The sequence below is a fragment of the Thamnophis sirtalis genome, unplaced genomic scaffold (genome assembly GCF_051295495.1).
Source record: "Thamnophis sirtalis isolate CommonGarterSnake01/CBP01778 unplaced genomic scaffold, rThaSir2_p1.2 scaffold_3, whole genome shotgun sequence".
Classification (NCBI taxonomy): domain Eukaryota; kingdom Metazoa; phylum Chordata; class Lepidosauria; order Squamata; family Natricidae; genus Thamnophis; species Thamnophis sirtalis.
Window position 1 is genome coordinate 9,686,142 of NW_028261383.1, and position 24,967 is coordinate 9,711,108.

Sequence of the window (24,967 nt, forward strand, 5' to 3'; positions counted from 1 at the left end):
AGATCAATCCGGAGCTCTGTTATTGGCTACAGAGCAGGGGTGAAATCAACTTTCCTTCGTTACCGGTTCGCAAATGTGAGTGCACGCACCACCTCTGCACATATACAGGTCCTTCCACGCAAGCACAAAGAGTCAAAAATGGGACGTGATGACGTCCAGGCAGGTAGGCAGAGCTTCCCACCGCCACAGCTACCGGTTTGCTCGAACTGGATAGAACCGGCTGAATTGCACCACTACTACAGAGGCCTTCAGGAAAGCCTTGTCGGCTACAGTAGAAAGGAACCGAGGTGTGCGAGGCCTGGCTGCAACTATCTGAAGGTAAGTAGTAGGGTAGCTCCACCCCACCCCCACCCTAGCTTAATTTTTATCCATGCACCCTGGAGTGAGTGGGTTTTAAATTAGGCTTATTTTGGGGGGTAGGGCTTATTTTGGGCACATGGGTAAAAATCCAGCTATGACTTACTTTCTGAGTAGGTCGTATCTTGGGGGGGAAACAGGATAACAACCAGAGGTGGTATTCAGCAGGTTCTGACCAGTTCAGGAGAACCGGTAGCAGAGATTTTCAGTAGTTTGGAGAACCGGTAAATACCACCTCTGACTCGCTCCAACCCCATCTATTCTCTGCCTCCCGAGACCCAGCTGATCAGGAGGAAATGGGGATTTTGCAGTAACCTTCCCCTGGAGTGGGGAGGGAATGGGGATTTTGCAGTATCCTTCCCCTGCCACGCCCACCAAGCCAAACCCACGGAACTGGTAGTAAAAAAATTTGGATCCCACAACTGGTAACAACTGCAGTGATTCATTAAACTACCCTAGCCAAAAAGGTTGTAAAATGGTGGCTGATTTCACTTAACATCTTCCTTAGCAACATAAATGTTGGGCTCAATTGTGGTCATATGTCGAGGACTACCTGTACCACTCTGGAAATACCTTGTATTGCTCATGAGTTTCTTTATGCAGAGCCGGAACAGATGAAGAGAGAAGGCCGAGGGCCACTTGGCGAAGTTTTCACCCCGTCAAGAAAGGAACATGGAAAATCAAGAGAAAACAAACAAGATTCTACCTCTATTGGAAAAAGCAATCAAAATGGATTTGCGGTACCTACCGGAGGACGGAAGAATTGCTTGTACTTCACAGCCTGAGTGGAAAGACGAGAGAATTGGGCAGAAGAACCAAGAGGGAGAAAATGCCAGTTTGGCTGGTCAGTGGCAACGATTGAGACATCTCTGTGGGAAGGAGACCAACAGGCCACGAGAGGTTTGCAGCCAACTACACTATCTTTGTCGTCAGTGGCTAAAGCCTGGAAGAAACACAAAAGCTCAGATGCTAGATCTCTTGGTCCTGGAGCAGTTCTTGGCTATCCTGCCCCTGGAGATGAAGAGCTGGATCCAGGAATGTAGAGCCGAGACCAGTTCCCAAGCAGTAGCCCTGGCAGAAGGTTTCCTCTTGAGTGAAGCAGAGCAGAAGGAGGAGGGACAACTGCAGGTAGGAAGATGTGCCAAGTGTAACCAAAAGAGTTGGAGGATGCAAAATGGTTACTGAATTTTTAAACATCTCCCTTCTGGGAAACTCATGACTTCAGTAGCAGAGTAATCTGTCCTGCGGGAAAAGTTTCTTATTTTAATTTTATATATTTATAAAAAAAGTTTATTGATAAATATTATAAATTTATTATTGACTGATAAAATAATTTATTGTTTTATTTTATTACTAGCCAATAAACCAGCATTTCCCGGGTATGTATTTATAGGGGGGAAATGTCCGGACCAAACATAATTTCTAATGCTGGATTTTCTCCCTTACCAGGGGGAGCCCCCTTATGGAGTACTGTGAGGCTGTTGCCATGGCAACTCTACTGTGCTGTACAGTAGAAGTCATTTTATGGCAGTACATAGAAGCCATTTTAAGGCACAGCAGGCTGTATCTTAACAGAATACACACCCCGAGGGGTGTTAGGGTTATCGTACCCCCACAGTATTTGTTTCCAGAGGGTAAGTCATCTGTGTACCAAGTTTGGTTGAAATTGCTGGAGGTGTTCCAGAATTATGCTGGAACACACACACACAGCCATAGATAGATGATAGATTAGATAGATAGATAGATAGATTAGATAGATAGATAGATAGATAGATAGATAGATAGATAGATAGATAGATAGATAGATAGATAGATGATAGATAGATAGATAGATAGATAGATAGATAGATAGATAGATGATAGATAGATAGATAGATAGATAGATAGATAGATAGATAGATAGATAGATAGATAGATAGATAGATAGATAGATATTCTTACAATAATGATAGGGGACTGGAGGCTAAAACATAGAGAATGGGTGCTGAAATTGAATATGTCTAGTCTAATGAAAAGAAGGACTAGGCAGGGATGACTTCATAGCAGTGTTCCAATATCTCAGGGGTTGCCACAAAGAAGAGGGAGTCAAGCTATTCTCCAAAGCACCTGAAGGCAGGACAAGAAGCAGTGGGTGGAAGCTAATCAAGGAGAGAGGCAACCTCCAACTAAGAAATTTCCTGACTGTTGGAACAATTAATTATTGGAAGAACTTGCCTCCAGAGGTGTTGGTGCTCCAAAACTGGAAGTGAGAGAAATGAAAATTATTCCTGTAAAATTAAGCAAGCAAAACTAAGCAAGAGGACAGGCACATGTTTGATCTCTGTATGAGATATCAGATTGTGTAACCTAAGACACAATCTGTAAGACATTAGTTGTGTAAGAAGGGAGTTTATGGGAGTAACAAAGCTATAAATTGATTAACATTCCAGGTCAGGTCAGGCTAACATTGGCAGGGAAGCAGCTGTCATGCTAAAATTGATAAGTATTGGTATGATAAAAGATGTTGCAAATGTCCGGGAAAACAACTATTATATAAACTGTTCTATAAAACTTATATAACGACAGTTGACCAATGATAATAATAATAAGGGGTGTGACATGAGGTCTGTCTTCTTTGGAATTGTATTTAAATCCAATATTCATATGTATTACTTGCTCTCCTCTGTGGCTCAACATGAGTTCAAGGGGGGGCCCTTTTGCAAAAGTTCAATAAAGCTTTTTTTAATTGTTCATTGTCTCCTGATGTTTCAACTGAGATGTTCTAAATCTCACAGGAAGCTTTTAAGAAGAGATTGGACAAATATTTGTTTGAAAGGATATAGGGTTTCCTGCCTGAGCAATGGGTTGGATTAGAAGACCTTCAATGTCCCTTCCAGCTCTGTTGTTCTTTATTGTTTCCTTTTGGTAACTTTGCCAGGACATGTGAAAAGCTTCCAAAAGGGGCTCTGGCATTGGAAGCATTGGGCAGAAATGCATTCTTTTCTCTTACTATTTCAGTTTCAGGAACCCTTCGTGGAGGTGGCCGTTGACCGCTCTAAAGCATGGGGAGATGTGCTGCATCCCTCTCAGGAGGTGGACTTGGGGGAGAGCTCCCAGGAAGAGCCATCTAAGAATATCCCATCAGGTAAAGAAAGGTTCCCACAGTCATACTACATATTACTACAATTGATTTGACTTACAACAGTTCACTGTTTGACTGTTCAAAGTTATAATGGCGCTGAAAAAAAAGAGACTTATGCCTGTTTTTCACAGTTACGACCGTTCCACTCTCTGCATAGTCCCGTGATGCTTGGCAACTGGCATGTACTTATGACGGTTGCAGTCTCCGAGGTCCGTGTGATCCCCTTTTGTGATCTTCTGACCAGCAAAGTCAATAGGGGAGCCAGATTCACTGAACAGCTGTTACTAACTTTAACAACTGCGGCAATCTACTTAACAATTGTGGCACAAAGGGTTGTAAAGTGAGGCAAAATTCATATAACAGCTGTCCTGCTTAGAAACAGAATGTTGGGCTTCATTGTGGTTGCAAGTGAAGAACTACTTGTTTCTGAGCTACTGTTATTTTATTGCCTTGTTTTGGAAAAGGACATTTAGACCTGAGTGCAAAAATAGTTTTATGTGTGATTTTTTTGATGTTTCTAAAATACATATTTTCTCTTTTAACTCACTGTCAGAGAATGGAAAGTTACAGACGGCACCTGTGGAAATATCTCCTCTTCACAGAGGAGCAGAAACAGTAGTTACTCTTCCAGCTCAGGTAGGAGGATGTTTCCCTCCCCCAACAAATTAGAATGACTCAAGGGGCATCCAATTTCATCCAAGATGGGTACAGACAGTGGTGGGATTCAGCCAGACTGTACCTATTCAGGAGAACCGGTTGTTGGAATAAATCTCATTTTGTTTTTCCCCACTTTACAGGGCTAATCCTGTAAGGATGGCTGGAAGGAAACATTCTGGTGTTGTTTCTAGCCTAATATATTGCCCTGATTACAGAAACTACCTCTCCGGTTAACCCTTATTACATTGTAACAGCTAAGGTGAAGCGCCCTTCGACGTGAGTGATATTGAGTTGGCCACGCCCACCCAGTCACATGACCACTGAGCCACGCCTACCCAGCTGGTCATTAGGGCAGAGAAGTGGTTGTTAAATTATTTGAATCCCACCACTGGGTACAGCCAACTTCTTTCATTTCATTAACTCCCCTCTAATCAATATTTAGAGCATGAGCAACCTTCCTGTAGATAACTAAGAGTCCACACAAGGCTGCATTATGACTTCTGAATTGATGCCATTTCATCATCCTTCCTGGAATTCATTTTCCGATGAATTCATTCATTTGGGAATGAATGAATCTTCACTGATCCATTGAATAAGGACTGCGTTGATACCTGAGGGACAACATAAGCCATGAGTTAACATTTCGAAGAGGACTCCGCAAGCCTCTTTACAGAATGGATCTGAAGTTCCTATTTAAGGAAGCATCCATGGCTGTGGTATCATTTGATCAAGAGGAATATTGGAGTGGTAACCCTCCGATGGATATGATGTTATATCAAATGTTTAGTACAGAGTCAGTAGAATCAGTGAAACATTTACCAATCAATACCTTGAGTTCTCCTGTTTAGTAATGTAAAAAATATCTGTAGGATGTGATTATTTATCTAGCATATGGGTGTCAAATTCATGTCATGGTGGAGTCACATGACATATCAGGACTTTTTCTCTTTGCTAAACCGAACATGGCCGTGGCCAGCGCATGACACATCCCATGAGCCAGGAGTTTGACAGCCCTGATCTAGTACAAAGAGAAACTCTGGTATTGGGACTTGTTCATTAAAGAAGTATATGTAAATACTTCCAGTAACTCTTCACTGATATTGGAATGTTTTCTTCCTGTTCCAGGTTCCCCTGATTTTTGATGATGTTGCTGTATTTTTCTCCGGGGAAGAATGGCCTCTGCTGGATTTCAACCAAAAAAATCTATACAGGGAGGTCATGCTGGAAAATGCTAGGAATCTGGCCACCTTAGGTAAGGGTTTTTCTTCATTTTATGTTAAGATAGATGGGGATGATATTTTCTACTACAAAGTAACCAGCAGAATAACAGAGTTGGAAGAGAATTCATTTCCCGATGAATTCATGGAGGATTCATTTCCCGATGAATTCATGAAGGATTTCTAGTCCAACTCCTTGCACAAGCAAGAGATCCTACACTTGTCAGACAAATGGTTGTCTGATCGCCTTAAAAACCTCCAGTGTTGGGCATTCAGAACTTCTGGAGGGGAGTTGCTCTACTGATTAATTGTTCTAACTTGTCCTGAAATTTCTCCTTAGTTCTAAGTTGCTTCTCTCCTTGATTAGTTTCCATCTATTGCTTCTTGTCCTGCCTTCAGGTGCTTTGGAGAATACCTTGACCCATTGTCCCAAAGGTGCTTTTACAAGAGGCAACTAGATTTTCTGTTTTTTCTTTGAAGACATTTCCCTTCTCATCCAAGAAGCTTCTTAAACTTTGGCTGGATAGTGGGGAATGGGAGATCACCATCCAGCTAGAGCTTAAGAAGCTTCTTGGATGAGAAGCAAAATGTCTTCAAAGAAAAACCAGAAAGTCCAGTTGCCTCTTGAAAAGCACCTTTGGCTTTGAAACGGAGATGAGCCCCACCCTCTAGAGTCAGGAATGACTAGCACATATATGCGAGGGAACCTTGACCTTAACAGAGAAATACTAGATAAAAGGCAGCTAATGAGGCTTGATTCCTAACAGCACTCTCAAGTTGTGCTTTCAATTTCTCATGGACTTTTTCTTTTTTGATTCAACAGGTGATAGATGGGAGAATGAGAATTATGAAGAGACAGCTTTCCAAACAGTCAAAAGTGAAATTGGAGAAAAGGTGTTTCAAAATCAGCAAGGGCTACAATGGCCAGAGGCAAACCAGTTAAATGGTGACCTGCAAATCTCCTCTACTTCTCAAAATGCAGATGTTCATCTTTTTCTGATCCAAGGAGATCAGGGAGAAAAAGGAATATTTGGAGAAATAATTAGAGAAGAATCAGATGTTTGTGAACACCCCAGTATTTATATGAAAGAGACTCAAGAAGAATGCATGGAAGATGGGGAAAGTTTCAAGTGGGACATCCCTCTTGCTTTCCATAGAAGCATCCTTGTAGAAGGAAAACCCTATCAATGTACGGACTGCGGCAACAGCTTCAACAACAGCAGCCATTTTATTTCCCATCAAAGGACCCACTCGGGGGAGAAACCATATAAGTGCCTTGAGTGTGGAAAGAGCTTTAGTGAAAATAGCTCCCTGACTTCCCATAAAAGGATCCATTCAGGCGAGAAACCGTATAAATGTGTGGACTGTGGAAAGAGCTTCAGTCAGAGCGGACAACTCACTTCTCATAAAAGGATCCACACGGGAGAAAAGCCATATAAATGCACAGAATGTGGCAAGAACTTCAGTCAGAATGGTCAGCTCACTTCACATAAAAGGATCCATTCTGGAGAGAAACCATATAAATGCACAGAATGTGGAAAGAGCTTCAACCAGAGCGGCCATCTGACTTTTCATAAAAGGATTCACACTGGAGAGAAACCATATAAATGTATAGAGTGTGGGAAGAGCTTCACCATAAGCAGTCACCTTACTTCCCATAAAAGGATCCACACGGGGGAGAAACCCTATAAATGCACTGAGTGCGGAAAGACCTGCAGTACCAACAGTGATCTTACTTTGCATAAAAGGATCCATTCAGGGGAGAAACCTTATAAGTGCATGGAATGTGGGAAAGACTTCAGCCAGCGAAGTAATCTTATCTCCCATAAAAGTATACACTCGGGGGAGAAACCCTATAAATGTATGGAGTGTGGGAAGAGCTTTAATCAGCGAAGTAATCTTATTTCTCACAAAAGGATCCACTCAGGAGAGAAACCCTACAAATGCCTGGACTGTGAAAAGAGCTTCACTTGGAACTGTCAACTGACTTCTCATAAAAAGATCCACACAGGGGACAACCAAATAAATGTTTTGACTGTTGAAAGAGCTGCTTGGACTCCAGTTCTGAGCTGATAAACACCATCCGTCAAGTTGGATACGAATGCACAACAGACTCAAAGAAAGTATTGTATCTGCAAAGTTGAAGGAGGAAGGACAAGTCAGGAGCAGAGTAATAGTCAAGTAGTCAAGGTGTGTCTATTAATAGAGACACACTGAGGAATCCTCGAAATAGATGTGTCTATTAATAGAAGCACACTGAGTTGCTAAGCATTTATTCATGTGATAGTGTACTTGTAAAGGGACGTGGTGTTTGGCGGTTCGAATCCCTAGCGCCATGTAATGGAGTGAGCTCCCATTACTTGTCCCAGCTTCTGCCAACCTAGCAGTTCGAAAGCATGTAAAAATGCAAGTAGAAAAATAGGAACCACCTTTGGTGGGAAGGTAACAGTGTTCCGTGCGCCTTCGGCATTTAGTCATGCTGACCTCATGGCCACGGAGACATCTTCGGACAGTGCTGGCTCTTTGGCTTTGAAATGGAGATGAACATTGCTCCCTAGAGTTACCGTATATACTCGAGTATAAGCCGAGTTTTTCAGCCCACTTTTTGGGCTGAAAAAAGCCGCCTCGGCTTATACTCGAGTCTACAACTGGATCCGGCAGTGCTGTTGCCTGTTGGAGGAGGAGGAGGCAAACCAGCCTGCCATCGCCGGCCACCGCTAGCCCCGCCGCTCTTTCCGACCCCTTCCAAGCCCCACAGTCCAGCGGATGGAGCAGAAGCAGCTCTGGGGCTTCGCTGCTGCTCCCCGCATTTTCTGCACGGGGATCCCTTGGAGAGGGGATTCCAGCCTGCCATCGCCGGCCACCGCTAGCCCCGCCGCTCTTCCCACCCCCTTCCAAGCCCCACAGTCCAGCGGATGGAGCAGCGAAGCCCCGGAGCTGCTTCTGCTCCATCCGCTGGACTGTGGGGCTTGGAAGGGGGTGGGAAGAGCGGCGGGGCTAGCGGTGGCCGGCGATGGCAGGCTGGAATCCCCTCTCCAAGGGATCCCCGTGCAGAAAATGCGGGGAGCAGCAGCGAAGCCCCGGAGCTGCTTCTGCTCCATCCGCTGGACTGTGGGGCTTGGAAGGGGGTGGGAAGAGCGGCGGGGCTAGCGGTGGCCGGCGATGGCAGGCTGGAATCCCCTCTCCAAGGGATCCCCGTGCAGAAAATGCGGGGAGCAGCAGCGAAGCCCCGGAGCTGCTTCTGCTCCATCCGCTGGACTGTGGGGCTTGGAAGGGGGTGGGAAGAGCGGCGGGGCTAGCGGTGGCTGGCGATGGCAGGCTGGAATCCCCTCTCCAAGGGATCCCCGTGCAGAAAATGCGGGGAGCAGCAGTGAAGCCCCAGGGCTTCGCTGCTCCATCCGCTGGACTGTGGGGCTTGGAAGGGGGTGGGAAGAGCGGCGGGGCTGGCAGTGGCCGGCGATGGCAGGCTGGTTCGCCTCCTCCTCCTCCAACAGCACTGCCGGATATCCGCCCAACGCTGCGGGGGCGCCAGCGGGAGCTTTGGCGGCTTCACCTCAGCCGCAGCGCTGGGCAGCAAATGTGCTGGTGCTGTTGGAGGAGGAGGAGGCGGCGGCAGCAATAGCACCTGAGGACAGGACAAGAAGCAATGGAAACTTGTCAGAAGGAGACTCAAGCTGGAAATAACGAGAAATCTGACAGTAAGAACAATTAAAATCCTAGGAAAATGTCCTTTCATGAAAAATTACTTTTTCAGTTAACTCTGCCTGACATTAGTTGGGTGAACAGAAATATTAGTTGGCCAATTCTAAAAGGGAGCACCAGAAAGAACTTAAAATATTTTTTAAGAGAGCTGGGTTTTTCATTTATATTATATGTATGAACAGAATTAACACAAATTGCAGATACCAATCAAACATAAAGAAAAAAAGGATGAAATAATGCTCATTTTTAAAAACTCAGTGAAAATAAAAACAATATACCAAGAAGGTGGCATACTGGTTGTGATTTGATCTCTTCGGGGGATCCCGGGGATCCCCTATACAAGTATTTTAATATTGCAGACTTGCAGTATTATAAGTCATACTGATATTATAGAACACTTTAATTAAGCGGGTCCCTTGAATAAACATAACTTTGAGTTTCAAATAACACTGATTTTTTATTTTTGAAATTTACCGTAGCTGCTGCATTTCCCACCCTAGGCTTATACTCGAGTCAATAACTTTTCCAGCTTTTTGGGGTAAAATTAGGTGCCTCGGCTTATATTCGGGTCGGCTTATACTCGAGTATATACGGTACTAAATACCATATTTTTCAGAGTATAAGGCACATTTTTCCCCCTAAAAGAGGGTAAACATTTGGATGTGTCTTATACAATGAATTTTGCGCCACCCAACCGCCGCCCCCCACCCTTTGCCTCCCAGCAATTTGCCTCTTTGTAGCAAACAGCCTGTTTCAGTGACAGCACAGCCTGATTAACACAAGTAGCTGATTGTCAGTTGGATCGGTTTCCCAACCATCAGCTGTTTCAATCTGCAGGGATTGCCATTGCCTATTGCTGCCTCTACGCGTCCCATTTTTGGCCTCTGCATCTCATTTTTGGCCATTGCGTGCCCTGTTTTCGGCCTACACACGCCCCATTTTCCGCCCATTCTGATCCCCGCCGCCCAGAACGGATGGAAAATGGAGCATGTGAAGGCCGAAAATGGGATGCCAAGACTGAAAATGGGGTGTGCAAAGGCAGCAATAGGCTATGGCAATCCCTGCAGCCTGAAACAGCTGATGAGGCTGATCCAACTGATAACCACTGCTGGTGCTAATCAGGCTGTGCTGAAACTGAAACTTGCTGTTTGCTGCAAAGAGGTAAATTGCTGGGAGGCAGAGGCAGATTTTTTCCCCCTTGTTTACCTTCCCAAAAGCTAGAAGCGTGTTATATTTTGGAGTATCTTATACTCTGAAAAATATGGTAAGTCACCCTTGCTCGTTAAGAATGACTCATGGTCACTGTAACATCCCATTGGCTTTGTGGGAACCCGGCAAATGAGGGGTCTTGGTGCTTTCTGAGTTTGGTTGCTTTCTTGCAGACATTTCATTACCCAAACTTGGTAACATCATCAGATCATCATAATTTTCATACCTAGTTTGGGTAATGAAACATCTCCAAGTAAACCACCAAACTGAGAGGGTACCAAGGATCCCTGGTTTTAATCCTGAACTACAAATATTCTCCTTTAAGAGTAGAAAATGGCAGCTGCATCACTGTGACACAGTAATTCTGATGACTGATTCTAAGTACCAGTTATTCAGTGCCATTGGAAAGTCAAACAGTTGCTGAATGAATGATTAATAAGCAAGGATCACCTGTATTACTGTATTTTTCAGAGTATAAAACACACTTTTCCCCCCTAAAAGAGGCTGAAAATTTGGGTGTGTCTTATACTCCAAATGTAGCTTTTTGAAAGCTTTTTTTCAGCCCTAATGAGGTGCTAATGAGTGAAGTGAAGTGGAAGATCAGAAGATCCTTCACACTTTCAGCACCTTAGGGATGAAAAAAAAGCTTCGAATATTTTTACTGCAGCATACTGTTGGAAATATTTCCTGATTCGTTCTAGCTGGGAGAAGCCAACAAAAGATTTGAAGACTGCCTTAATAGGTACTTCTTTTGTCCAGTTTCTGTTTTTGGGAGATAGTCCTCTCAAGAGCAAGGTAGAGAGTTCCTGTGACTACGTGATTTCTATTCTTTTGGGGATTATCCCTTTAAGAGCAAGGCAAGGCAAGGCAGGGATTTTTCCTATTGGCTATCTGAGTTTTCTCAATGGTTTTCTTCCAGCAAGTGCTGGGCTGGTTTGTTGATTCAGCTTTGTTACATTTTTACCAGGTGTGAAGTGCTTTTGGCTGAATGCCCAGACATCTAGTTAAGCTGATTAAGTTTCCCTGGCAGCCTGGGGAAAGAAAAAAGTGCAAAAAGTGTCGTTTTATTATATTATTGTGTTTGCTTGCTTTTCTGGTGTTATGGGAATAAAAATGAATACCTGGTAGGCAGATTTTTCCCCCTATTTTCCTCCCCAAAACTAAGGTGTGTCTTATATTCAGGTGTGTCTTATACTCACAAAAATACGGTACTTTCCCTCACTTCATTTCCAGTGTTATCCCTGCTTATCTTTCTTCTTTTTCCAGAGGAACCACTGTTTTATTTTTCTTGTCGCTGCTGGAAGGAGGGAGAAGAGTGCTGATATGTGACAGTGAAGTGTGAATTTATGCAGTTAGTTTGGATATACGAACCTATCAGTTAGCTTGTTTCTTGACTGACAATTTTCATCTGTTAATATTAATCAGTGTCAAACTAATTCATGACATTAATCAATTTGACACTAATCTTTTTGTCTTGGACCTTGTTGAATTTGAATGGGGGTGTGGCTTCTGACATGCATATATAGACCCATGTGTAGATTGGGTCCCACACTCATTTATTGGGAGATAATTAGCAGGATTGGTTTTACCCCACAATATTTGTTTCCAGAAAGTACTGTATATACTCAAGTATAAGCCTAGTTTTTCAGCCCACTTTTTGGGCTGAAAAAAGCCGCCTCGGCTTATACTCGAGTCAGTGAAAAATTTGCCCGAAATGGAGGAGAAAAAGGGGCGGGGCCATGCCGCTGGGTGACACTCGTGAATGGCCCAGTGTCCCTGTGAGTTTCCCCTCCCTCTGTGTCAGTTTGCCGCGCAGCGCGCACCGCACCATCCCCCCTACTCACGTTCTAATGTAATGCAGGGCTGTCTTACGATTCCCCTTCCTCCCCCTCCTGCCGCTCTGCAACGATGTCCCACCTCCTCCTTGTTATGGCAAGCAGCCACATAGCGATGTCCCACCTCCTCTGGTACAGTGATCCAATGATAGGAATCACTGTGCCGTGTGTCATAGGAGGCGGGACATCGCTCCCGTGGCTGCACGGGACATCATCATCACAGCGGGACATCAGCATCATGAGGTGAGTGAAGTATTTCATTGAATACACCGCTAGTTTACTGTTTTTCTTTGAAATAAATATTCAAAAACATTATTGGTATCTATTTTTATTTTTGAAATTTATCGGTAGCTGCTGCATTTCCCACCCTAGGCTTATACTCGAGTCAATAACTTTTCCAGTTTTTTGTGGTAAAATTAGGTGCCTCGGCTTATATTCGGGTCGGCCTATACTCGAGTATATACGGTAAGCCATTTGTGTATCAAGTTTAGTTGAAATTGCTCAAGGTGTTCCAGAGTTATGCTGGAACACACACACACAAACACATGCACGCACACTTTTATATATATAGATTTACTCAAAAATCTTCAGAAGAAAATGCAACGGCCACTAACTTACTGACTCAGCAGTAAACAGTGTCCCATTTAAAGATTACACTACTAAATTATTCAGGGTAGAAAAAGCTAAGAGAGATTGTGAGAAGTTCCAGAAGGATCTCTTTCAACTGGCTAGTCAGTGTAAATGTGGGTCTCATTTAGTAAGAGCTAAGTATGGGGGGGGAACAGCCCCCATATATATGCTGCTCTTGATATATGCTGCTAAACTGTAAGCTGTCTATAAAGAGGAGGAAAATTCCGGGGTTGACGTGTAAAGCACAATGCAGATGTGAACTCTATATAATAAGCTCTGAAAGGCAAATATCAGTTTTGGAATCATTAGGAAAGTTATTAAAACAAAACAGGCCTCATTATTAATAAATTCCCCTTTACATAACACTAAGCTACACTAAAGGTGGCTCAGTGGCTGAGCTTGTCAATCAGAAAGGTCGGCGGTTTGAATTCCTAACACCACATAATGGAGTGAGCTCCCGTTACTTGTCCCAGCTTCTGCCCAGTTGCCTTTTGAAAAAGCACCTTTAGGACAACCATGACCTGGATGACCGAGAATCTCCATAGCCAGCTGGAGCTGTGGACTGGCTAAAAAGGCAAGGGATGGGGAATGGGGATGAAATAGAAAATGGAAATAGAATACATGGAAGGGACCTTGAAGGTCTTCTAGTCCAACCCTCTGCTTAGGCAGGAAACCCTACACCATTTCAGACAAATGGTTATCCAACATCTTGAAAACTTCCAATGTTGGAGCATTCACAACTTCTGAAGGCAAGTTGTTCCACTGATTAATTGTTCTAGCCGTCAGGAAATTTCTCCTTAGTTCTAAGTTGCTTCTCTCCTTGATTAGTTTCCACCCATTGCTTCTTGTTCTACCCTCAGGTGCTTTGGAGAATAGCTTGCCTCCCTCTTCTTTGTGGCAGCCCCCGTGGACTACAATCCAGTCTTTTTCTGAGTGCGAACTGATTTAACATGCTAACCGAAATAGGCTGCTCAGCTCTTTTAAAACATGAATTAGATAGACATTTTCTGAAATTGAGCCAAGCCTAAAGCAAACCACGGAGATTGGACCACACTTAGTCTGAGATGGTACTACATGGGGCTTCCTGCCTGAGCAGGGGGTTGGACTAGATGACCTCCAAGGTACCTTCCAACTCTGTTCTGTTATCGGGTTGGTGCAAGCAAGCAAGCATTAAACGGCGATCTCCTGCAAAGAGTCTCGCCGTTCCCTCCCAACCCAGGACAGCTTGCACCAAACAGCCCGGAGGACGCCGCGCCAGCACCATCAAGGAAAACCCCAGGCCCTAGCGCGTCCCTTCTAGGAAGCAGCAACTCTCTCCCTTTAACCCTTCCTTGGATGGCCGGGGGTGGCGGGGAGGCTGGCCGGCGACTTGCAAGACCGCTGAGTCTTCGTCGCTCTCCAGCTCCGGAGCGCGGATCCTCCTGCTGCGCGGCTGGCTTTGGAGTGCGGAGTGCCGGATTGAGAGGGGTAAGCCTGGAGTTTGCCCTCCTTTCCTTTTCCCTCTGGATGTCAGGCGAAGCAGCTTTTCTTTTGCAAACCCGCCTTTGCAAATGGTTGGAGGGTTGCAGCCTTAGAGCAAGGGGGGTGCTTTTGTCCTGGAAAAGCCGGGCAGTAAGGGCGGGGAGGGGGCTGGAGGGGGCAGGGAGATCTAGGGGGGTGGGAGCAAAGGCAGAGCCTAGTTTGGTCTAGCTCCGCTCGACTGCTCCCCTGCATTGCCTCCGATCTGCGAATGAAGCAGAACAGAATAACAGGCTTGGAAGGGACCTTGGAGGTCTTCCAGTCCAGCCCCCTGCTTAGGCAGGAAGCCCTATGGTACCATTTCAGACAAATGGTGAGAAGGATCTTGGGAGCCTTAGTGGACAACCAGGTAAATATGAGCCAGCAGTGTGTAGTGGCAGCCAAAAAAGCCATTGCAATCCTCAGTTGCATTAACAGAGGGATACAATCAAGATCAAGTGCGGTATCAATACCACTCTATGAAGCCCTAGTAAGACCACTGCATCCAGTTTTGGTCACCACACTGTGAAAAAGATGTTGAGAAACATCTGGAAAGAATGCAGAGAAGAGCAACCAGGTGATTAGGGGACTGCAGACTGAAACATATGAAGAAGGAACTGGGCATGGCTAGTCTAGTGAAGAGAAGGACCAGGGGAGACAAGATACTAGTGTTCCAATATTTGAGGGGCTGCCACAGAAAGGAGGCACTCAAGCTATTTTCCAAAGCACCTGAAGGCCAGTCAAGGTATAATGGATGGAAACTGACCAAGGAGAGATTTAACCTAGAAATAAGGAGAAACTCTCTGACAGTGAGAACAATCAACCAATGGAACAGCTTTGCCTTCAGAAATTGTGGGAGCTTCATCACTGGACGCTTTCAAGAAGAGATTGGACTGCCGTTTGTCAGAAATGATGTAGGGTCTCCTGCTTGAGCAGGGGCAAGGGGGTTGGACTAGATGACCTATAAGGTCCCTTCCAACTTTGTTTATCTGTAAATGTCCCAAAGTGCTTTTTCAGGAGGCAACTGGATTTTCTTGTTTTTTTCTTTGAAGATGTTTGGCTTCTCCTCCAAGAAGCTTCTTCAGCTCTAACAGGATGGTGGGGAATGGAAGGATTTCTATTCCTTGCAGACAGCTGGTCATTTGCATCCTGTTAGAGAGTCACTGAGGCCACTTGAAGATTTATCTGTGTCCTCAGTGTCACCTGAGTAGTGCTGAGTACAGGTACCATGAACGACCCTCAAAAAGGATGCAAATGCCAGCTGTCTGTAAGGAATAGAAATCCTTCCATTCCCCACCATCCTGTTAGAGCTGAAGAAACTTCTTGGATAAGAAGCGAAACATCTTCAAAGAAAAAACAAGAAAATCCAGGTGCCTCCTGAAAAAACACCTTTGGGACAACTATGACTTGGATGACTGAGAACCACTACAGACTTTCAGACAAATGGTCATCCAAACTCTGTGTTGGAGGATGTCTATGGAGCTTCTCAGTCCTCCAGGTCATGGTTATCTCAAAGGTGCTTTTTCAAAAGGCAACTGGACTTTCTGGGTTTTCTTTGAAGACATTTTGCTTCTCATCCAACAGCTGAAAGAAACTTCTTGGATGAGAAGCAAAACGTCTTCAAAGAAAACCCAAAAAGTCCAGTTGCCTCTTCCAAAAACACCTTTGGGACTTCCGGTGTTGGAGCCATCACTTGACACTTTTAAGAAGAGACTGGACAGCCACTTGTCCAGAATGATATAGGGCCATGATGGCGAACCTATGGCATGCGTGTCACAGGTGGCAATCGGAGACATTTGTTAGGGCACATGAGGCGTTGCCCCGTCAGGTCCAGCGCGCATGCACGCACTGGCCAGTTGACTTTGACCTTCTTTTTCGGCCGTTTTTCACCCTCTGGAGGCTTCCATGAAGCCTCCAGAAGGCAAAAAACAACCCAACATGCAAAGTTTTAAAAACCCAATGAGGAAGTTCGAGAAGAGACTTCTGATTTGTGCATTGGGTCGTTTTTCATGCTCCGGAGGGCCTCCAGGAGTGGGGGGCGGAGGGAGCTGTTTTTGCCCTCTCCAGGCTCCTAGAAAACCTCTGGAGCCCGGGAAGGGAGAAAAATGGGTCCATTGTGTGCCAAAAGCGGGGGGAGGGAGGTGGTCACACCCACATGTGTGCAGAGGAGTCGTGCATGCAGCATTATGGGTGTGGGCACCCCCGGGCACGATTCGCCTACGCTTCCCCCACTTTTGGCACGCGATGGGAAAAAGGTTAGCCATCACTGATACAGGGCCTTGTAGGCCTCCCTGCAGCCTCCTGGGACCAAAAATGAACCGCGTGGGGGATGTGCCATAACCTCCTCCCCCGTGCGCCCCATTTTGGGCCTAGTAGGCCTCCATGCAGCCTTCTGAGAATGCTAAGAAATGCTCTTATGTCACTCAACATAAGAAGATTGGAAATGATAGAAAATATTTGTAGCTCAGATGGTAGATATTGGTGATGGTTTGTTCTCGGAGCTTGCTGTTTAGCCTTCAAACGTTTTATTACCAGGCAAGGTAACTTCCTCAGCAGGACTTTAGTTAAAGTGTCTTGTTTCAGTCCTTCATTGATTTTATAAAAGCGATTTTGTCACCAGGTTACGGGATATCTTCATGGGGACTTCGGTTGAAGCATCTTGTTTCAGGTTTTTTTTTATAAAAGCGGTGAAGAACTGAAACGAGACGCTTCAGCCAAAGCCCCTGTGAGGATTTTACCTAGCATGGTGATGAAACGTTCAAAGGCTAAACAGTAAGCTCAGAGAACAAACCACCACCAACATAAGAAGATTGTCATTGTTGTGGCCCGCCTGCAGCCAGCAGAACTGGCAGCAGAGTCGGAAAGTGAGGAAGTTAGGGAGGGGCATGGGCCAGTCCTGGAGACTGGGGAAGGCCCGGACGAGAGCTCTGCGTAGGAGGAAGAGATGGGGCTGAGGCCATCTGGCAGTGATCAGGTGCCTATGGAGCTAGATAGCAGTGAGGCAGAGGAACAGCTAGAGCCTATTCCCAGTGTGTGCATGTGCAGAGCTGCCAGAAGAAAAGAACAACTCACAAATTTGGGTAGACTTGGGAGTAAAGTCACAGGTAGAAGGTAATTGGCCACTCCCATATGAAATAAAAGAGGAACGAAAGGGGAGTGGGCTTTTGTTCGTTCAGTCATTCGATTTGTTTCAGGTGTGTGAAGATCTGTCCGTGAATCTGAGACTCTGTGCCCAGTCTTTCCTTGCACAGCACTTTATTTGGAAAATATTTACATGGCAGCTTTCCAAGATAGATAAGGTCTGTGGTCATAAATGTTCCTTTGAAAGACTGTTTGCCAGGCCTTTGCTGAATGTGAATGAGAGGAATTCACATTTGTTTAACAAAAGTTTTGTCCGGACCAGGACTCTGACTCGTGCTTTTTGGGGAAGCCTAGGACAGAACAGTTATGTGTAAAACAACGAAGTATGTTTCTTATTTTAAAAAAACTTCCAATTGCTGTAGGGCGATTAACAAAAAAAGTTGTGAAGGATTTCTGAGCAGCGTTGTCCATGCCTTTTTTAAAATGGGTTTTGTTTCCTTTTCCCCTTAGCTCGGTTGCTGAAAAGACTTGGTTGTGTGTAAGGTTTCCAGTTTTCCAGGAAGAACAATTCCTTGTCTCCCAAGATGGCGCATGGGAGTTCTTCCTGCCATCCTGCTCCTATCAGTGAAAAATGCTTTGCAGATCGGGAAAGTCCTTTGAATTTGACCAGAACAGCATTTAAGCACAGAAGGAAAACAGACACACAACAACACACAGCAAGGAAAGGAGAAGGAAAAGACCCCGGGGTTGTACTGAACAAGACTTCTGGGAAATTCATGGGAAAAAACAATAAATGCATCCTGGAAGGGAAACCTTCCAATGGGGTTCTACAAACTTACTTTTTCAAGGAATTCTGCTACCAAGAGACTGATGGGCCTCGGGAACTTTGCAGCCGACTCCACCATATTTACTGTCAGTGGCTAAAGTTAGAAAAGCATACAAAGGCTCAGATATTGGATCTTCTGGTCCTAGAGCAGTTCCTGGCTGTCCTTCCTCCAGAGATGACCAGCTGGGTCCGGGAGTGTGGAGCAGAAACCTGTTCCCAGGCAGTGGCCCTGGCTGAAGGCTTTCTTCTGAGCCAAGCAGAGGGGAAGAAGCTGAAGGTGAGACAGGATCATTCAAAAAGAAGTAATTGTGGGAAATAATGTACTCAATTTTTAAATGCTTCCCTTCTACAACGAATATTATGAGGAGGAGATTTAATTTCCACTTTAGATATTCTATTGTGTTGAATCTTTCTGAGGATAGGATGGGACGGAACGGAATAGAATAGAATAGAATAAATTCCTCACTTTTTTATTGTTTTAGGCTCAGTTAAGTTAAATTAAATTTACTTTATTGTCATTGCACCTCGTACAATGAAATTACAAAGCCCTTCATTGAAATGGCCATTGAAAACTGTGTTAAATATCCTCCTCAGGAGCTGGTCTTTGGTGGGATCTCCCAGGAGAAATCAATTCTGGACCCATCTTCAGGTAAAGAAAATGTCAGGGTTCCGACCAATGCCCGAATTAAATCATGAGCCTCGAGCCAAGCTTCAAAAGAAATCCAGTTATTTATTAGAAGTTTAATGTCAGCATGTTCCAAGTGAAGCCAACTCTGAATTCACTTAATTTACATCCTGGCGCTGTTTCCTCCCTTCCCCCAAGGTGTGTCATTGGTCAAATTCTCCAAAGAAGCAATTTTGTGGGTTGTAGAGATCACTACCCTCTGGCCACTGTGGGTAACCGCAGAGATGGCCTTAACAGAGAGATAGTTGGGATGTGCTTTTGTTTTGACTGAAGTGCGATTCCTTCACTGCAGCTGCAGTTCATTTTCCCATTCCTCTTGCCTATGGCAACTCGAGAGCAGGCCAGGGATGTTTTGCAAGTTGATAGAAAGATTCTTCTGATACGACAACCTGAAGAGTCTGTACTATCTGAGCTATTCATGAGCTTGTTTTTCAAGAATACAGATAGTCTTCGACTTATAACAATTCATTTAGCAACCGTTGAAAGTTACATCACTGAAAAAAGTGACTTATGACTGTTTTTCACATTTACGACCATTGCAGCATCCCCATGGTCACATGAACAAAATTTGGATGCTTGGCAACTGACTCATATTTATGACAGTCGCAGTGTCCCCAGGGTCATGTGATCCTGTTTTGCGACCATCTACCAAGCAAATTCAATGACCCAGATTCACTTTACAACCTTGTTACTGACTGAACAACTGCAGCAATTCACTTAACAGCCATGGCAAGAAAGATCATGAAACGGGGGACGAGTTCATTTAACAAATGTCTCACTTAGCAACAGAAAATTGTCATAAATCGAGGACTATCTGTACTTTAGCTTTATAGGTAAGAAGGCCATTGTATTCTGCTTTATTATTAATTTACTTTATTTATATGAGGACACAGATTATTGGGGGCAATATTCTGACTCTGTAAACCGCTTAGAGAGGGCTGTAAAAGCACTATGAAGCGGTATATAAGTCTAACTGCTATTGCTATTGCTATATCCTACCTTTATTATTTTTAGAAATAACTTAAGGCGGTGAATATATATTCAACACACCTCCCTTCTCCTATTTTCCACCTAACAATCCTATGAGGTGAGTTGGGGTGAGACAGAATAATTGACCCAAAATCACTCAGCTAGCTTTCATAGCTAAGCCAGGACTAGAACTCACAGTCTCATTGTTACTAGCCTGGGTCCTTAACCACTCAACCAGATAGACTATGTGATAGATGTTTTTAAAATATGTAATTAGTTTTTTTCTATCACTTTCTCAGAAAATGATACAACAGTGATGCTACCTGTGGAATCTTCTCTTTTTTGTGGTGGCACAGAAACAGTGGTTGTACTTCCAACTCAGGTAGGAGTAAGCTCTTCCTAGTACCAATGTGATTTCTTCAAAGAGAATCCTACTCCGTTCTTAATGGTTCAAATCGCCTTTCTGGTGCCATCTCCTTTATTTTATTAGCTTCCTCTAGCTTGCTCTCTGGATCATGAGAAGCTTCCAGTATTCTGATGGGAAAACCATTAGGGACCAATAACAGAGAATATTTGTAGCTCAGGGTTGAAATGAGGGGTCCTTGGTGCTCTTCAGGCTTGCTTGTTTCCTTGCAGATGTTTCATTACCCAGACTAGGTAACATCGAAGCCATTATGGTTGTTAAGTCATCTGCAGAACTATGGCATTCTTGCTGCTATCTGGAGAATGTCTCCAAACAACTTCGTGTAGGTGTTCAGTGGAGTTTGTTGGCTAGTTCACTTGTCAGGCAGGGCTCTCTGACCAATTCATTGAAGTAGCTACCTTCTAGATCAAGGATCCCCAACCAGGGGTGAGGTTCAAAAATTTTAGCAACCTGTTCTCTGCTTAGTTGCTGGGTGGGTATGGCCATGGTAGGTGTGGCCTACTCAGCCTCTGGCACCACGGCAGAAGGGAGGGAGTTTTTGCCCTCTGCAGGCTCTGGAGGCTTTTCTCGAGCCTCTGGGAGCGTAAAAACAGCCTCCCCTGGACTCCGGAAGCCCGAAATGAGCCTGTTTTCAGATTTCTGGAAGTTCCGAGAGGCCCGTTTTTCACTCTCTTAGAACATCCGTGTGTGCTCTGGCATCCAAAACAGGCTATGTGGAAACTTCTGGGATGGGAGGGGTAGGGTGGATGGGGCCAACCAGTCCTTGCAACTACCGGTTCGGCAAACCAGATGTAAAATTAGCACCCGGTTTGCGCAAACCAATCTAAACCGGCTGAATCCCATCCCAACCCTCGGTCCATGGATTGGCACCGGGCCATGGCATACCAGCAACTGGGCCATGCAAACCCCCGTCCGCGGGATGCAGGCAACCCACAAAACCACATTCCCTCCGGTCCAGAATTTTTTTTTCCATGGAACCGGTCCCTGGTACTGAAGGGTTGGGGGCTACTGTTGTAGATGAGTAAGAGTCCTGATCCAGTATCTTGCCATCAGTTGACTCCTAAGCAATGTAGCCACAAAACAGGTTTGAAGGTCCTGCAGAATCATTGGTTTGGTTTTTTTTTTTCATTAAGAAAGACAACTTGTAATGTTCCTGAAATTATTAATTAATTGGAAACGTTTTCTTTCTGTGTTAGGAACCCGTAACCTTTGAAGATGTAGCTGTTTTTTTCTCCAACGGAGAGTGGGCCATGTTGAATTTTGATGAAAAATCTCTTTACAAGGAGGTGATGCTGGAAAATGCAAGTAATGTGGTCTCCTTAGGTAAGGAATTCTCTTTCCTCTGGGCTCACGTAGCATTGGAACACATTATCTACTCAAAAGTAACCAGCTGATGTATTTATTAAAAGAAATACCCATCTGATATTTTTCTCTCTATGGAAGAGGAAAGTATTCATACATTTATTGTTTATAAAGATAAACATTCCCCTCGCACATATGTGCTAGTCGTTCCTGACTCTAGGGGGCAATGCTTATCTCCGTTTCAAAGCCAAAGAGCCAGCGCTGTCAGAAGATGTCTCCATGGTCATGAGGCCGGCATGATTAAATGCCAAAGGTGCACGGAGCGCTGTTACTTTCCCACCAAAGGTGGTTCCTACTTTTCCACTTGCATTTTTTACATGCTTTTGAACTGCTAGGTTGGCAAAAGCTGGGACAATTAACAGGAGCTCACTCCGTTACGTGGTGCTAGGGATTCAAACTGCCAAACTGCCAACTTTTCTAATCGACAAGCTCAGCATCTTAGCCACTGAGCCACCACATCTAAAATCTTCATACCATTTCTATAGAAATACCCTGCATTTGTACCTTAACCGTGAAATGTTCTTTCTTCTTTAATTTTGTTCCCAGCAGGTGATGGACAACAGGCTGAGAGTTACACAAAACAAGCTGTAGAGCCTTCAAAATCAGTGGAAACTGAAATCAGAGGAAATATATCTGAAAAACTCTGGGGACCACAATGTCCCAAGGAAACCCAGTTAAACAGAAACATGGAAAAACCTCTCCTCTCTCCACCTGCATGCAGGGACAGTGATAAAAAGTGTAGTTTGAACCTTCCTCTTACTTTACACCAAGATTTTGAACTTAGAGAGAAAAGATATAAATGTGCGGAGTGTGGGAAAAGCTTCAGCAAGAACAGCAATCTGAATGCCCATAAAAGAATCCACACGGTAGAAAAACCGTATCAATGCACGGAATGTGGGAAAAGCTTCCGCAGGAATAATAATCTTACCTCCCATAAAAGGATCCATTCTGGAGAGAAACCGTATCAGTGCGGGGAGTGTGGGAAGAGCTTCCGCAAGAACAGTCACCTTACATCTCATAAAACAATCCACACTGGGCTAAAGCCGTATAAGTGCGCGGAGTGTGGGAAGAGCTTCAGCATGAACAGTTACCTTACTTCCCATAAAAGGATCCACACTGGGGAAAAACCTTACCAATGCACAGAGTGTGGGAAGAGCTTCAATGGCTTGACTTCCTTTACCACTCACAAAAGGCTCCACTCGGGTGAAAAACCGTATAAATGCACGGAATGTGGAAAGAGTTGCAACACCAGCAGTGATCTTACTTACCACAAAAGGATCCATTCTGGGGAGAAACCATATAAATGCCTGGAGTGTGGAAAAACCTTCCGTATCAGCTCATCCCTTACTTGCCACAGAAGGATCCATACAGGGGAGAAACCGTATCAGTGCCCAGAATGTGGAAAGCGCTTCATAATGAGTTCTTCCCTTACATGCCACAGAAGGACCCACACAGGGGAGAAACCGTACAAATGTTCAGAATGTGGGAAAAGTTTCAGTCAGAATGGTCACCTCACTTCTCATAAGAGGGTTCACGCAGGGGAAAAAGTTCAGTAGTGAATGGTCTTCTGTTACTCCTATTCTCTTACACCTGAGAAAAAGAGATGCATTATGTGTGGGAAACAGTATTAGTGCCCCTTCTTCTAAAAGGTCAGTATGGGGGACCCCTCCCCTCACAGATCTTGTTATAGATCTCAGTCATCCAAGTCATGGATCAGTGGTGGGATTCAGCCGGTTCTCTGCGGATTGCGTGAACAGGTAGCGGCGACTTCCACCTACTTGGATGTAACGTGAGCACTGCGCATGCTCAGTAGAAGCCCATGCACTCTCATTTGCGAACTGGTAGTGAAGGTAAGTGAATCCCACCTCTGGTCATGTTTATCCCAAAGGTACTTTTTTTAAGAGGCAACTGGACTTTCTGTTTTGTTTTTTTGTTTTTTTCTTTGATGACATTTCACTTCTTGGATGAGAAGTAGAGGTGGGTTGTTCCCGGTTTGGCCCAGATCAGGCAAACCGGTAGCAGCAGCGGCAGGAGGCTCCACCCACCCGCCCGGACACCTCTGCACATACGCAGAAGCGTCTGTTATTCTGTTATTCGTAAGATCTATAAAACAATGGAGAAAAGCTATTGGTTCCCCATTCCTGAAGCCCCTCCAGTCTGCCATCTCTGTTCTCATTCCAAAGCTCACCTCACCTCACCTTATCCCCATTTTCCTCCTACCAGTGTACTCTGGAATCGCTAGGTGAGTGAGCTCCCTGTTCCCCAATCCTGCTCCCCAATTTCCTGAGACACCCCTCAGACCCTCATGTTGGGTCATTACCCTCTTATGTATGCTTGCTCAGCCCTAGTTTCTTGGATAAACATCACATTGTGTGAAATTGGCAAAATTCACAGAATATACCAACGTACATGAGCAAGAGGCTTGAGTTACCCTCGAAGTTTAAAAAGGCTCTTAAAATGCTTCTTGTTGCAGGACTTTTTACAAAGCTGGAAGAAATTTGTTACTGCTCAGTACATACATGATGGTTGCAGCGGACTAGGAAATAAATTGATAAGTTGTTATATTGCTGATCTTAGTTCATTATGTTATTACATTTTATTGTTTTGTCCGGACTCTGCATACCTGTAAATGGATATGAAATAAAAATTGATATTAGTGCCAGCCAATTCAAGTTTTCTGAATTCATGCAAGATGTGAAGCCAAATATTTATATATTACGAAGGTTTGTGTAGATTCAACACTTCCCTGCTTTCTTAGATGTCACTCAAGGCTTTCAGCTGTTTTTAGCTGTTTTACAGAGAAATCACCCTAGCAACAAAAGTTCCTATAAGGCTATGGTTTTCCCAGTTGCAATGTATGGCTGTGAAAGTTGGACTGTAAGAAAGGTTGAGCGCCAAAGAATGGAGGCCTTTGAACTCAGGCGCTGGAGAAGACTCCTGCGAGTCCCTTGCACTGCAAGGCGATCAAACCAGTCAGCTCTAGATGGGATCAATCCTGACTGCTCTTTAGAAAGCCAGATCCTGAAGATGAGACTCAAATACTTGGCCACCTGATGAGAAGGAAAGACTCACTGGAGAAGAGCCTCATGCTGGGAAAAGGCTGAGGGCAAAAAAAGAAGGAGATGACAGAGAATAAGATGGCTGGATGGAGTTACCGAAGCAATCAGCGTGAGTTTAAATAGATTCCAGAGGGTAGTAGAGGACAGGAAGGCCTGGAGGAATGTTGTCCATGAAGTCGCGATACGTCGGACACGACTTAGAATTTAGAATAACAGAGTTAGAAGGGACCTTGAAGGTCTTCTAGTTCAACCCCCTGCTTAGGCAGGAAACCCTACACCACTTCAGACAAATGGATATCCAACATCTTCTTAAAAACGTTGAGCATTGGACTTCGC

General features: G+C 44.6%; 2 protein-coding genes across 3 annotated transcripts in view; both read left to right on the forward strand.

Annotated features, from left to right (window-relative positions):
* The window catches only part of LOC148047118 (zinc finger protein with KRAB and SCAN domains 1-like), a 22,188-nt gene extending 15,893 nt beyond the window's left edge, over positions 1-6,295 (forward strand). The window contains exons 2-6 of the mRNA XM_087707949.1: positions 961-1,485; positions 3,355-3,481; positions 4,032-4,114; positions 5,261-5,446; positions 6,176-6,295. Coding sequence (XP_087564075.1) covers positions 1,030-1,485; positions 3,355-3,481; positions 4,032-4,114; positions 5,261-5,446; positions 6,176-6,295 — 972 coding nt within the window. The 5' untranslated portion in view covers positions 961-1,029. The remainder of the gene's footprint in view (positions 1-960; positions 1,486-3,354; positions 3,482-4,031; positions 4,115-5,260; positions 5,447-6,175) is intronic.
* LOC106556358 (uncharacterized) lies at positions 6,181-24,234 on the forward strand. Of its 2 annotated transcripts, XM_087708327.1 has the most exons (6): positions 14,078-14,195; positions 17,817-18,409; positions 18,727-18,781; positions 20,086-20,168; positions 21,407-21,533; positions 22,119-24,234. In XM_087708327.1, exons 2-6 carry the CDS (start codon positions 17,891-17,893, stop codon positions 23,126-23,128), a joined length of 1,794 nt encoding a protein of 597 aa, XP_087564453.1. In that variant the 5' UTR covers positions 14,078-14,195; positions 17,817-17,890; the 3' UTR covers positions 23,129-24,234. The 2 variants fall into 2 exon arrangements, with proteins under 2 accessions (XP_087564454.1, XP_087564453.1); XM_087708328.1 differs by lacking the exons at positions 14,078-14,195; positions 17,817-18,409; positions 18,727-18,781; positions 20,086-20,168; positions 21,407-21,533 and adding an exon at positions 6,181-7,380 and having other exon boundaries at positions 22,361-24,234.
* Positions 24,235-24,967: the final 733 nt, after the last annotated feature.